The sequence below is a fragment of the Bufo gargarizans genome, chromosome 6 (genome assembly GCF_014858855.1).
Source record: "Bufo gargarizans isolate SCDJY-AF-19 chromosome 6, ASM1485885v1, whole genome shotgun sequence".
NCBI lineage: Eukaryota > Metazoa > Chordata > Amphibia > Anura > Bufonidae > Bufo > Bufo gargarizans.
The window spans coordinates 326,432,613-326,447,034 of record NC_058085.1 but is presented as its reverse complement, the minus strand read 5'-3'; the positions used below and the strand labels follow the sequence as shown (position 1 = coordinate 326,447,034).

General features: G+C 42.0%; 1 protein-coding gene across 2 annotated transcripts in view; it reads left to right on the top strand.

Annotated features, from left to right (window-relative positions):
* Positions 1 to 14,146, top strand: part of WBP1L (WW domain binding protein 1 like) — a 67,889-nt gene extending 53,743 nt beyond the window's left edge. For both annotated transcript variants that reach the window (XM_044297825.1, XM_044297826.1), the window contains exons 2-4: positions 3,883 to 3,985; positions 9,517 to 9,678; positions 11,895 to 14,146. In XM_044297825.1, coding sequence (XP_044153760.1) covers positions 3,883 to 3,985; positions 9,517 to 9,678; positions 11,895 to 12,583 — 954 coding nt within the window. In that variant the 3' untranslated portion in view covers positions 12,584 to 14,146. The remainder of the gene's footprint in view (positions 1 to 3,882; positions 3,986 to 9,516; positions 9,679 to 11,894) is intronic.
* Positions 14,147 to 14,422: the final 276 nt, after the last annotated feature.

The following is a 14,422-nucleotide window of genomic DNA, read 5'->3' as shown; positions in this document are numbered from 1 at the left end:
TGGACTCCATCATAGAGGATGTTATCCTTCATGGTGGAGATTTCAATCTGACTTTGAATCCGAAACTTGACACTTCCGTAGGTAGGTCATTAATATCAACCACTCCCAGGGTACGAGCGGTCCTACACAGTAGACGACTAGTAGATGTATGGCGAATATTGCATCCTGGGGAATGGGACTATACTTTCTACTCACTGGCCCATGACTCGTACAGTAGGATTGACTTAATGATTCCCTGCTGAGAGATATGGTTTGTAGTCAGGCGATAAAGCTATTAAAGATTTAATTGTGACCCACTCTTCTGATACTATGGCTCCTCCTCTGCAGTGGGAAGCACTAAAATGTGTGATTAGAGGCACGCTTTATACAACACAGGTCCAGATTGAAAAGGGAATGGGAAATACATATTAAAAGACTGTCGGAGCGTTTGCACGGATTAGAATCCCTACACAAACAGGCCCTAACCCCAGTTATTTTGACTGGGCTAACCGAAGTAAAGGACAAGTTAAAAGAAGCCATAGACGAGGGAGCGTTTCTGCAGTTTTCTATATGACAGTGCTTATAAGTGCGGACGCGCGCTGGCTAAATTGTTACACCCCCGGCTAACGCAAACTTATATCCCAGAGGTCAAAGATCACAGGGGACAGGCAGTACATCACCCCTCCCACATTGCAGAAGTTTTTAAAACATATTACAACTCCTTGTATAGCATCAAAGGACAATTTGCAGATATGCCCCAGCAAGATCTCGAGGACCGAATTTCTTCTTATGTTTAAAGAGACGGCTTTGCCTGAGGTCTCAATAGAACAGAGTGCAGAATTAGACCAGCCTTTCACAGAATCAGAAGTTTAGGCAGTGGTCTCCTCACTTAATGGAAAGAAAAGCCCTGGCCCGGATGGCTTTATTAGTATCCTTTTTAAGCTAAATCATGAACTACTCCTCCCTTTCCTCACTAAAGTTTTTAATAGTATATCTCCAACGTTTCCATTCCCGAAACAATCTCTTGAAGCCCACATAGTGGCCATACCAAGCCAAATAAGTATCACACTGTCTGTAGTAATTATAGACCGATATCTTTGATAAATTGTGACATTAAAATATTCTCAAAAATAGAATAAACATGGTCCTACCTGGAATTGTAAACAAAGACCAAGTAGGATTTGTTCCAGGGAGAGAGGCAAGAGATAACACCATCCGTACCGTCACCCTGATAGCACAGGCCCAAAAGCAGCAAACTCCCATGTGCCTGATGTCTATGGATGCTGAAAAAGCATTCGACAGAGTCCACTGGCAATTCATGTTGGCTTCACTAAAACAAATTGGGGTAGGTGGCAGATATATAGAGATGGTGACAGCTCTGTATACTCAAATGTCAGCACGGGTGCGAACCAACGGAATTTTAGCCCCGGCTTTTGACATCCATAATGGCACACGACCAGGGGTGTCCCCTATCTCCTCTTCTCTATGTTTTGACGATGGAACATTTAGCAATGGCAATTAGGAACAACCCCGATATTAAAGGCATACAAACCCCAAATTCTCACCACAAACTTGCAGTTTATGCTGATGATCTCCTTCTCTGTCACTTCCCCCCATATTTCCTTACCATCACTGCTCCAGGAATTCAACAGATTTAGTCATCTTAGTAATTTTAAGGTAGACCGAATTATTAAACATCTCTCTCCCCCAAACAGAAATATCCAAAATAATTTCCCCGTCAAATGGAAAGATCAAAGTTTGACATACCTGGGTATCCAAATCCCTACACTTACTATTCCCCTTGAACTACTTGCCACTGCAGGGGAGAACCCTTGAAGACCTTCGATTGTATAAGCTGAAACACCTGTATTGGTTTGGTCGCATGAATACTGTCAAAATGGATATCCTCCCGAGGTTTTTATATCTATTCCAAACTATACCTATTCATGCTCCGAAGAAGTATTTTCTGGACATACAAAAAGCTCTAACTAGGTTTATTTGGAATACCAATAAGCCTAGGTTGAATAAAAAGGTCCTAATAAAACAAAGGTCCTGGATGCACAAGAACCTGTGGGTCACTTTGGAGCAGTCTCTGTCCCCGCTTCCCCTCAAAGCCGTGCCCTGGATCACCTTAGCAGATAGACCTCCTAGAGAAGACTGGCCATTTCTTTTGCAACACGCACTGGCAGTCTGGGACGACTGGATAGCTAAATCGGATTACTTTTAGACCAGGCCCCATCACTCCATTACATGGTAATCCAGCATTTACTCCGGGACTGACTCCATTGTCCTTCCTCATTAGAACGGTGCACGATAGTTTTTTAAGAATAAAAGATGTTCTGACCTCAGGGAAACTGGCCTCATTTGCTGACTTAGGCCAAAACGCTATGCGATTTCTTGGTTAGGGTATTCTCAGTTAAACTCCTTTTTTATGGCTACGTTCTCCAAAGAGGTGACGGTGCCTCTGACAGACTTTGATAAAATTTACCTACAATCAGGGAGCGATAGAGGTGTCCAGTCCACGCTATATGGGGTTCTTTTAGATCTTTACAGTGGGACTAGAGCACCATTCTTTGACAAATGGGAATTGGACCTACAGGTTAGGTTCACGGAGGAGGAGGTGAAGATGTGTACGTTCTCCCATGGAATATCGATGGCGGCGCAGGTTAAAGAAAAAAAATTACAAAATTCTTTCCAGATGGTATTACTTTCCAACCACACTACACCACATGTTTCCCTCAGTCCCAGAGACGTCCTGGAGATGTGAAAAAGATAGGTTCCCTAATACATGTATGGTGGAGTTGTCCGGCAATACGCTCGTTCTAGGATCAAGTATTGCAGATATACGCCAAGTTTTTTGGAAAGATAATTCCTAATACTCCTCAAATAACACTATTATATCTTGTACCCCGTTCCTTGGCCCAAGTCAAGAAAGAAGTCCTAAGACATTACCATTCGCGCAGCAGACAGGAAATTCCCAGACACTGGAAATCCAGGTCCCCACCCACTATGCATGAGTGGTCCAAGGAACTGAGATATATTCTAAGAATGGAAGAGCTGATAGCAGACCAACAGGGAAGGTCAGAGATATTTGTAAACAGATGTCACCCTCTACTCACTTTCTTAAACTCTCCAGAATTTAGACATATGCTAAGACCTACTTTGGCATCTCATACAGAGCCTGTGCTGGGGACCTCCGTAAGCTAAACTAAATTAGACTTTCCTCTATGCTTCCCTTCTTTTTCCCTCCTTCTTTACTCCATTCCCACCCCCACCCCTTGTTTTTCCTTATTTTTTTTTTTTTTTTTTTTCCTTTTAGTGATTTCAGTTACTTAATTGCTCAAGTACCCGAGCCTAGGTTCAGAAGTAATGTAATGCATTGACCACAGAAGATAGTGTTCATATCTTTTCGCACACTTATTGTTGTATGATATAGTACGCATAAGCATATACAGATGTAGCAGGGGTAACACATACACTCAACTCAAATTTCCTAACTCATCATGTTATCTTGAAACAAAAGCCATTGAAAAGCAATTGCTTAACGCATTTAGTTGCATTTAGTTTAGATAACATGTCTCATAAAGCATGTGTGTTAACCCTGCTACATCCGTATTTCAGTATTTACAGTCATGTAAATTCTTGTGTATAATCAACATAACAACTCTGTTAGACATTTTTATCTGTAACACTGCACTTCGTATCCTGCGTGATCCTAGGACTGGATCATCTTCGAATTGTTGTCCATCTATTGTGACTATGTTAAAGCTTGAAATACTTAATAAAAACAGAGTAAGCATAGTAGTATGCAGAAGGAAATCCGATGCTTGTACGTTCATATAGTGTGCACGGTGAAGCTTTCTTCTCATCTATACATTTACACGGGTGTTTTTCATTTTCTAGGATAAGGAAATCTGCATCGGAGTCAACAATCAGAGTTACATATGTGAAACGGGTCACTGCTGTGGACAATCTCAGTGCTGCAACTACTATTATGAACTGTGGTGTAAGTCTCTCTTTTTTTTTATTTTTTGGAATGTTTAAAATTTTTGCATCATTAACAATCATTGTGTGTGTCATTTTCAGAGTTTCTGTGTCTCATTTGTACTTTCTCTCTCTATCTTGCTCTGTCTACTGAATTCTTTATCCTTTCTTTTTTTCCTTTTTCTCTTTTCTGTCTCCTTTTTCTCTTTCCCATTTTTTTTCCCTCTCACTCTCCTCTTTCTTTCCTGTCTCCTTTTTAATTTTTTGTCTTTCTTCTTGCTTTTTTATTTCCTTTTTTATTTCTTTCCCTCTCCTCTGCTTTTGTTCTTATTCTCCTTTCTGCATCTTTTATCTTTTTTTCATTTTCCAATTTTTTTTTCGCCTCATTTTATTTTCTCTCTCTCTCTCTCTCTCTCTCTCTCTCTCTCTCTCTCCCCTCCCTTTTTTTTTTACCGTCTGTCTGTCTGTCTTTGTCTGTCTTTCTGTCTGTCTGTCTTTTTTCTGTCTGTCTGTCTGTCTGTCTGTCTGTCTTTCTTTCTTTCTCTCCCTTTCTGTCTGTCTGTCTGTCTTTCTTTCTTTCTCTCCCTGTCTGTCTGTCTGTCTGTCTTTCTTTCTTTCTCTCCCTTTCTGTCTGTCTGTCTGTCTGTCTTTCTTTCTCTCCCTTTCTGTCTGTCTGTCTGTCTTTCTTTCTTTCTCTCCCTTCTGTCTGTCTGTCTGTCTGTCTGTCTTCTTTCTTTCTCTCCCTTTCTGTCTGTCTGTCTTCTTTCTTTCTCTCCTCTTCTGTCTGTCTGTCTTCTTTCTTCTTTCTCTCCCTTTCTGTCTGTCTGTCTGTCTGTCTGTCTTCTTTCTTTCTCTCCTTTCTGTCTCTGTCTGTCTGTCTTTTTCTTTCTCTCCCTTTCTGTCTCTCTGTCTGTCTGTCTGTCTTTCTCTCCCTTTCTGTCTGTCTGTCTGTCTTCTTTCTTTCTTTTTTCTCTCTCCCTGTCTGTCTGTCTGTCTGTCTGTCTGTCTTTCTTTCTTTCTCTCCCTGTCTGTCTGTCTGTCTGTCTTTCTCTCCCTTTCTGTCTGTCTGTCTGTCTTTCTCCCTCTGTCTGTTGTCTTCTCTCCCTTCTGTCTGTCTGTCTTTCTCTCCCTTTCTGTCTGTCTGTCTGTCTTTCTTTCTTTCTTTCTTTCTTTCTCTCTCTCCCTTTCTGTCTGTCTGTCTGTCTTTCTTTCTTTCTTTCTCTCTCTCCCTGTCTGTCTGTCTGTCTGTCTGTCTGTTGTCTTTCTTTCTTTCTTTCTCTCTCTCCCTGTCTGTCTGTCTGTCTTTCTTTCTTTCTCTCCCTTTCTGTCTGTCTGTCTTTCTTTCTTTCTTTCTTTCTTTCTCTCTCTCCCTTTCTGTCTGTCTGTCTTTCTTTCTTTCTTTGTCTGTCTGTCTGTCTGTCTGTCTGTCTTTCTTTCTCTCCCTTTGTCTGTCTGTCTTTCTTTCTTTCTCTCCCTTTGTCTGTCTGTCTTTCTTTCTTTCTCTCCCTTTGTCTGTCTGTCTTTCTTTCTTTCTCTCCCTTTCTGTCTGTCTTTCTTTCTCTCCCTTTCTGTCTGTCTGTCTGTCTTTCTTTCTTTCTCTCCCTTTCTGTCTGTCTGTCTGTCTTTCTTTCTTTCTCTCTCTCCCTGTCTGTCTGTCTGTCTGTCTGTCTGTCTGTCTTTCTTTCTTTCTTTCTCTCTCTCCCTGTCTGTCTGTCTGTCTTTCTTTCTTTCTCTCCCTTTCTGTCTGTCTGTCTTTCTTTCTTTCTTTCTTTCTTTCTCTCTCTCCCTTTCTGTCTGTCTGTCTTTCTTTTTTTTGTCTGTCTGTCTGTCTGTCTGCTGTCTTTCTTTCTCTCTCTTTGTCTGTCTGTCTTTCTTTCTCTCCCTTTGTCTGTCTGTCTTTCTTTCTTTCTCTCCCTTTGTCTGTCTGTCTTTCTTTCTTTCTCTCCCTTCTGTCTGTCTTTCTTCTCTCCCTTTCTGTCTGTCTGTCTGTCTTTCTTTCTTTCTCTCCCTTTCTGTCTGTCTGTCTGTCTTTCTTTCTTTCTCTCCTTTCTGTCTGTCTGTCTGTCTGTCTTCTTTCTTTCTTTCTCTCCCTTTGTCTGTCTGTCTGTTTCTTTCTTTTTCTCTCCCTTTGTCTGTCTGTTCTTTCTTTCTCTCCCTTTCTGTCTGTCTGTCTGTTTCTTTCTCTCCCTTTCTGTCTGTCTGTCTTTCTTTCTTCTCTTTCTCTCCCTTTCTGTCTGTCTGTCTTCTTTCTTTCTTTCTCTCCTTTCTGTCTGTCTGTCTTCTTTCTTTTCTTTCTCTCCCTTTCTGTCTGTCTGTCTGTCTTCTTTCTCTCCCTTTCTGTCTGTCTGTCTTTCTTTCTTTCTTTCTCTCCCTTTCTGTCTGTCTGTCTGTCTTTCTTTCTCTCCCTTTCTGTCTGTCTGTCTTTCTTTCTTTCTTTCTCTCCCTTTCTGTCTGTCTGTCTGTCTTTCTTTCTCTCCCTTTCTGTCTGTCTGTCTGTCTGTCTTTCTTTCTGTCTGTCTTTCTTTCTTTCTTTCTTCTTTCTTTCTTTCTTTCTTTCTTTCTTTCTTTCTTTCTTTCTTTCTCTCCCTTTCTGTCTGTCTGTCTGTCTGTCTTTCTTTCTCTCCCTGTCTGTCTTTCTTTCTCTCCCTTTCTGTCTGTCTGTCTTTCTTTCTTTCTTTCTTTCTTTCTTTCTTTCTTTCTTTCTTTCTCTCCCTTTCTGTCTGTCTGTCTTTCTTTTCTGTTTCTCTGTGCAGTCCAGCACAGAGCAATTACCGTCTATTCCAGATTAACAGAATTTTATGATGTATGTGTGTCCCTCATGTTTCTGGGCAGAATGTAATGTGATCTAAGGAGAGCCGGTCACTTTGAGGCGCCCCCTCGGTGCCTCCCCCTGTGCAGGGTGTACAAAGTATGTGGATGATCAGTTCTAGTAAACAAGAGCTGACGGTTCCAGACTTCTCATGATCAGCAAACTGCTTCAACTAACTATAACCATGTTCCCTGGAATAATATATTCCCCTGTGAAGTTATCAGCAAATCGCATTGAAGTGGCTGGGGATTAAAGAATATGATATGCCAGCAGGTGGATGTCTGGTATAAAAGTAGATACTGTGCTTAATGTGGAAGAATTTCCACCAACCCCCGCACAGAATATTAGGCTGTAAGGACACATAGTAGATATATATTGGGGAAATGTCAGTCTGTACTTGAGCTATTCATTGCTGGTCCAGATCATGGAATGAGCCTGTAGAGTTTGTCATTGCGGGGTCTGCTAGAGTTAAGCCTTTCTGTCTTACTGATTATTTTTTATTTTTTCTGTTCAATCCACAAATTTTAGGGGGTCATTTGTTAAGACCAGCGTTTTAGACGCCAGCCTTAATAAGCCCCTGCGCTGGCAGTGGATCCGCTGACGTTATGTAGAGGCACTGGCCTGTCCCCTGCCCATGCTACGCCCCCCTTTTTTAGACCTTGCATGAACGGGGGCCTACTATAGACTTATTTCTGATCATAAATGACCCCCTTTTATCTTTGCTCAATCGTAATCCAAGTAATTTTTAGGGCTTTAGATTGATGGTCTCTCCTTTTGACTGGTAGGGTTCAAGTGCCAGGACCTCCACAGATAACATGGCTCCTTTGGTGTTCACACAGGCACAGCGCCATGAATGCAGGTGTGGCCGTATGTGGTACTGCAGCTCTGTGAATGGGGCTCAGCTGCTAGAAGTCTACCGGATGCATGAACTGCTATGTCTGTGTAAACGATACATTCAGATTGGTGGGGACCCCATAATCTGACAGACGGGTCCTAGAAAGCTCCTCTTCTTGGGTTGTCCAACAAAATATTTGTATCACCAATTATAAGTGCAGGTTATTCATCAGGATCCATTACAAAATAGAACTATGTAAGAACCCATGATGCCAGTGTGAGTACCACCAAGAGTTGTCCATGTAGCTTGTTTCTGTACAACACTCTACAACCAATTCACTGGGTGCAATCTACCGTTTAATTTACCCTTTTAGCTATATTCAAAGAAACAAAGCTTGCAGGGGGGGATTGGAAAAAACAGGGACCGAATTAGTTTTGTGTGAAATGCAGATAATGAACAGAAGTTTAATATTTGAAAGAAGATTAGTGTTATTTCCGTGGTAGCACATTATCCCAATCCACAGGTTAGAGTAAAACTATTAGATCAGTGTTTTTTTTTTGTTGTTTTTTTTTTTTACCATGGGGCCCCCATCGATCAAGAGAACGGGAGACTCTATTCTCCTTTGAAAATCCCCAGGTAAACACAGTGGCAGGTCGGACGTGCACAATTATGTTCTGTTCATCTCTTTGGGAGTTCTGGAGATGGTTGAGTACAGCTCTTGTCTGTCTCCCATAGAGATGAATGTAGCGGCAGTGTGCAATCTCGACGTGCCTCTTCATTTATTTCAGGGGCCCCAGTTCTCATAATTGGTAGTGGTGCAATAGGTAGGCCTAATAATTGTTCCTTTTCCTTTTGGCTTGGGGGTAGCATGATTGGCTACTTTTTATATATGGTATAACGTGTACAAAAGGGGGGTAGAAGTTGTAACTTGCTAATACTGTGGCCCTGATTTATCAAGATTGGCGTCTGCTGCATCAGTCTTGATACGGCCTGTGCTGCTGGAGGAGGCGTAGGCCTTGTCCTAAATGACATGCCTCCTCTAAACGCCAGCATGCCCCAAGGAGCTGAACATTTCAGTTTATTTTTACGGCAGTTTCTGGAATTAAAATGAATACTGTGCCTAGTCGTGTGGCCTACCCATCTTCCACCTTCACCCTTTTCATAAACTGACATAAAATGCAAGTTGCAACGAGAAAAAAAAAAAAAAAAAGTAAGTTGCACTGGCATTAAAACACCAGTTTTGTGACTTTTTGTAAGCCAAAAAAGTGTATTGGAAATTTATGAATTTCCTCCATAGTTTTTAGAATTTCCGTACAATTCTCTAGCACTGTGAAGTGCTTCTTTGCTTGTTATCCGTGTCTTCTCCAAGGAGAACCCTGCCACTCCCATCCGGTTGCACAAAAACCGCCAAACGGTTTACATCTGCACTTGCAATCAGGAAAGCAGCACAGGCACACAGTGTTACAATGGAAGAAACTAATGGATGGGGTCGTGCCCTCAAAAGTTGTCCATTTTTTAGGATAAGAGTGGTGGGGAACGACCTGGACGATAAGCAGACAGTGCTTCAGCGTGCTAGAGAATTCGAGAAATTCTAAACACCGTGGGGAGAATTTACGTTTCATACACCCGATCTTAGTCCAGACTGAACTGCACTAAGATGCAATTAATTTATCGGGCAGTGCAGGCCTTCCTAATACCTTGTGTCACCCTTTAACTGTCCGTGCAGCAGAACAGCACATCTACATGGGATATGACCTGGGGTAGACCTGCACTATGATTTACCCCAGTTCTTGGCATGAATTATAGGAAGTAAGCCTTGCCATGTTCATTCACAATTATTGCCTTTGTTTTCCGATATCGTGACTGATCTCCTAATGTCATGGACCTGCGTTTCTGTTCCCCCATCCAGGGTTTTGGCTGGTGTGGACAATAATCATCATACTCAGCTGTTGCTGTGTATGCCACCATCGGCGAGCTAAGCACAGGCTCCAAGCACAGCAGCGGCAGCACGAGATTAACCTTATAGCTTATCGTGAAGCTCACAGCTACTCTTCTGTGCCATTTTACTTTCGTAAGTTTGTTTACTGTATCTATTATTAATAGCTTTAGGTTTAAACTTTTGACCACTACAGTTTTTTTTGGTTTTTTTATGTCTGAACATTTAGTTACTTCTCAGATATGTCTTGAAGGGTCACTACAGGCAAAACACTGTTATGCAAGGCCTGAGGTGGGGGGTGATATTTACATTCAATGTGTTATGCACACCTCCTCCTGCACTAGGCATAATACGGTATATCAGTCTTGCCTGGAGTGACCCTTTAATATCGATGCCGTGAACTGGATGCACGTAATGCAACAGCAAACATTGACTATGTGGATTATAAATTTTACTAGCATATGTATTCACTATATTTATTAGAGATGAGGGAACCGGTCAAGAGTCGGTTTATTTCAGGTTCACCGAATTTTTTGAGAGAGACCGTAAACTATCATGTGTTTCTCAATATATATACACGTTTTCTACGTGGGTACTCTTTCTAATTATGGAGAGCCCCTAGTATGCAGAGTAAATGTGCATGGTATTTTGTAGGCCAGATGGTGCTCCTCTGGGTTTTTGGGAAAGATCTTCAAATTAGCTTTCCTAAACTTATCTGATGCCAGCAGATGTTAGGGTACTTTCACACTAGCGGCAGGGGACTCCGGCATGCTGTTCCGGTGGGTGAACAGCCTGTCGGATCCGTCCTGCCTGCTAGTTCGTGTGTGCCCCCGTACTGCCGCTCCGTCCCCATTGACTATTGACTGCCTGCAGTACTTTTAGTCCGGCTGCCTCTCTCGGCGTGCGCTGCTGTACTGCCGCTGGAACTCCACCCCCGCCCCATTATAGTCAATGGGGACAGAGCGCTGAGTCCGGGGGCACACGTGAACTAGGGGCAGGACAGATCTGACAGGCTGTTCACCCGCCGGAACAGCCTGCCGGAGTCCCCTGCCGCTAGTGTGAAACTAACCTTAGATGTGATAAATATATTTTCCCCAAAAATCAAGAGGAGCACTGTCTAGTCTACAATAATCTATATTAACTGGTCTCCATAATAGAAATAGTACCCTCCAGAGATTTCCCTCAAGGCCTTGCCACTAGAAAAGCTGTATCTCCCTGCTTTTGCTCTTTTATAAAGGGCATTTGACTTGAAATAGCTAGTTGTAGATGTGAGGCTGGTTTAGCTATTTTCCTAGTTTTGCTACTGTGTGTAAAAGACTGGAAGGCACCCCTGCAGATCAGTTGTGTAAAGATAACGCAGCGCTGATACGCGTGCTGTGTTCTCCTCAATATTTCCTACTAGCCGTGCAGCAGTGAGCAGGTGTAATTATAGCTCTGCTGTAACAAATCACTTCAATGGTACGGCTCCTTCCTATTCACCTCAGGATAAGATCATCATTATAACAAAAGTAGACCATAGAGAGACCTCCAAATTAACATTCAACTCAAAGTAAGGCTTTGTGTGAATCCAAACTTTTTCAAAAATTCTGAACAAATCCGGAACCGGTAGAATCTATCCTTAATATAAATATTGGGTACTTGGCAAATCTATTTTAATGAAAATCATTTTGCCCATCCACCATCTCTGTGTACAGTTTATGGGAGACGACATTGCGTATCGTTTCCACCCTTCCTGTAGCTGAGTTCAGGTGAAGTTGACAATTGGAAAGTCTGCAAAGAAGAAAACTGGTAATAAATGCAGGCTACAAGCCATTTACTGGTTAGTCATAGTGTTAAAGGGGATTTCCGATACTTTTATACTGATGACCTAGCCTCTCGATAGGTCATCAGTATCTGAATGGTGGGGTCCGACACCCGGGACCCCTGCTAATCACCTGTTTGAGAATGCACTGGCGCTCGCTGCTCACCAACCTCTCTCAGCTCACCAAGAACAGGTCTATCCATTTTAAAGTGGCTGCGCTTGGTATTGCATTCACTTCAATGGAGATGAGCTGTGCCTAGGCCATGTGACCAACGTCTACAAGCGCTACTGTGAGCACCAGTGCCTTCTCATACATCTGATTTTCGGTATCCTGGGTGTCGGACACCGAATGATCACAAAAGTCTCAGAAAACCCCTTTAATAAATAAATATATATATATATATCTATATATATCACACACACAAATGAAAGCTGATTCTGAAAAATCACTTGAAACAACAGTTAATTTGCCCCCTAAAGATCCAGCAGAACTTTACCTTAAAAATAAACTGTATAGTTTAATGACCACTGGTTTCTTCTCTTTTCACAGGATTTTTGCCAAATTATTTGCTACCTCCTTATGAAGAAGTGGTCAACAGACCTCCTACCCCACCTCCACCATACACTGTTCTACACCAACAGTGCGTATCAGCATGTTCAAGTTCAGGAATGGCTGAGGCTGTACGAAACACCCAGAACAGCCAAACAAGCTCACCAGCTGCAGCAAGTTGTAGTGGCACAAGACCACCCAGCGTTGTGGACTGTGAACCTTCTACAACATGTTTGGAAAGAGTAGCAAACAAGCCAAATGGCCATGCTTCCAATGATCCTGCCTGTGGTGCAGAGTTAGATGAGATGGCCGACCAAGTGTCCTTTTTAGACAAGGATTCTAAAGAACTCTTGAAGGACTATAGCTCTGACAGCTTTGATGGCAAAGACAAAACTCCTGGGAGACACCGGAGGTTCACTGGTGACTCAGGAATTGAAGTTTGTCTGTGCAATAGAGGCCATCATGATGACTTTAAAGAACTTGATGACTTAATTGATGACACAGGGGAAAACTTCTGTGACACTTGCAATTCTTGTGATGCTCGTCCCCACAGGGACGAAGAAGAAGGGATTTTTGATCAGTGTGATAGTAACGACCATCCGCCTTTGCCACGTCAGCCTTTGAGCTTGCTAAACACAATTAATCAACAAGACTCAAATTCTCATAACAGTAGCAGTTCCCGTGGCTAAAACTAAATGTCCCTTTAAGACAGAAGGACACAAACAAGTGACCAGTTTCTTTTTTTGAGTTTTTATTTTTTTATTTTCCATTGCCCTGTGCATTAAAAGACTTGGAAATGTTCTACCAAAGCTGCAGTAAGGAAACATGCCCGGTGCTTTACTAATGCCTTTGTTTTTTTTCAGATGGGGCTTTGGTAATGATCGTTTTGGTGATGGAAGACTAGTACAATAAGAGTAGATGCTGAAGCTTAAAGTGTTCAGGTGGGGGCTTCAGTATGAGAAATGTCTGGACTTGATTAACGTAATAATGTTAGATAAGCAAAAGGTCATCTCCCGGTTCCATCGCTCGTAATGCAGATTATTATAAGAAGAAATCAACTCGATAAATGATTCCTCCATTAGAGTGAGTGCAGCCAATAACGTCCAGATTAGACAATGCAAATGGAGCTTCGTAAACTGGAAGAGTTGTGGCAAGGACAGAAGACATGCGCAGTATTGTGATGAAAGTATGAGAACAAATATAAAGCCAGAGGCGCAGTGGGTACATCAGTGTTTTTGTAGCATGGGGGAAGGGTGTTTACTTGCACACACTATTAATTCCAAGTAACCCTAACTAGATAGCTTCCACGAAGAGATGACACCTTTGTTACATAGTGGAATTCCACATATACACGTTTCACCTCAAGTAGGTAGTGTTTAGTTATTGTAGGACATTGGTCGATTTCTAGCCTTAAATATAAGCTTTTGTCCCTCAAAAAAGCTACAATTTATTTTTTTTTTTTTCTTGAATGGACGTCACAATAAAATCCAAAGCAGCTGGTCTGCTAAGAACCTACTATGGTTGCCTCTCCATCCACTCATTGGTGCTCTCTGTAGCGCACATAGATTATTGCATGGTTTAGAAGTCACAACGATAATGATTCAGCACTGGTTCTTTCTTAAAGTGGACTTGGTTTGATGATACACCCGGTATAACACCAGCTCTCCATCCATTGTCCAAGATGAGCACAGCAAGCAGTGTTTTCTCTTACGTAAAAGCCGATGCAATTTTTACATTGACCACTAAAGACTGATGGTAAAAAATATGTTGTCATGTGGTCACACAGTGATTCATTATGGAAACGCATGCCTATGTGAGTATGTATTCCATGCCGTAAGGTTCAGATGTTACTGCTACAATAAGGACGCATGTACGTTTTGTAGACCATTTGGTTTTGTTGAACATTCCCTTCGATTCCTCAGGAGATGGGAATTTTCGTTATAAAATGTACAAGAGGGGGTCTATATGCATAAAGAATGTCACCGGTCCACAAACGTTACTGTTGGCCGACACCATTAAGAAGGTTGAATGTTACAAATTGCCTCATGGAAAGTGCAAGTTTTTTTTCTTATTTTCTATCTTGAGCAATGCTCTGTGCTTAGGGAAACTTTTTAATTTTACATTATTTTGTAATGTGCACTTCTAAAATTTGCATTGAAATATCTGTGGCAACATGGATTGACATTGACAACTTTCTTCCACTGGATTTCATCATTTTGTTGGACAATAAAATGAGACTTTTGAAATTAAAATGGTGCATTGTATTGTATTGCTTTCTGCTATATGGTCATACTAGCGCCGGAGATGCCGCCACGAAAAGGGTGGCGGAGTCTATACATTAGGTCAGTTAGCATCACGCTCCTTTATGGCTCCTGATGACCCTAAACATTTAGGAGAAACGCGTTGAGCAGTTCACATTAATAGGAGCCTGATTATTTTTGTTGAACAGGCAGTGGGTTTAGGTTAAGTAGTTGATACAATTGCCAGCCTCAAACCTACAGCTGAGAGCAGCTCGCACTACGAAGAGC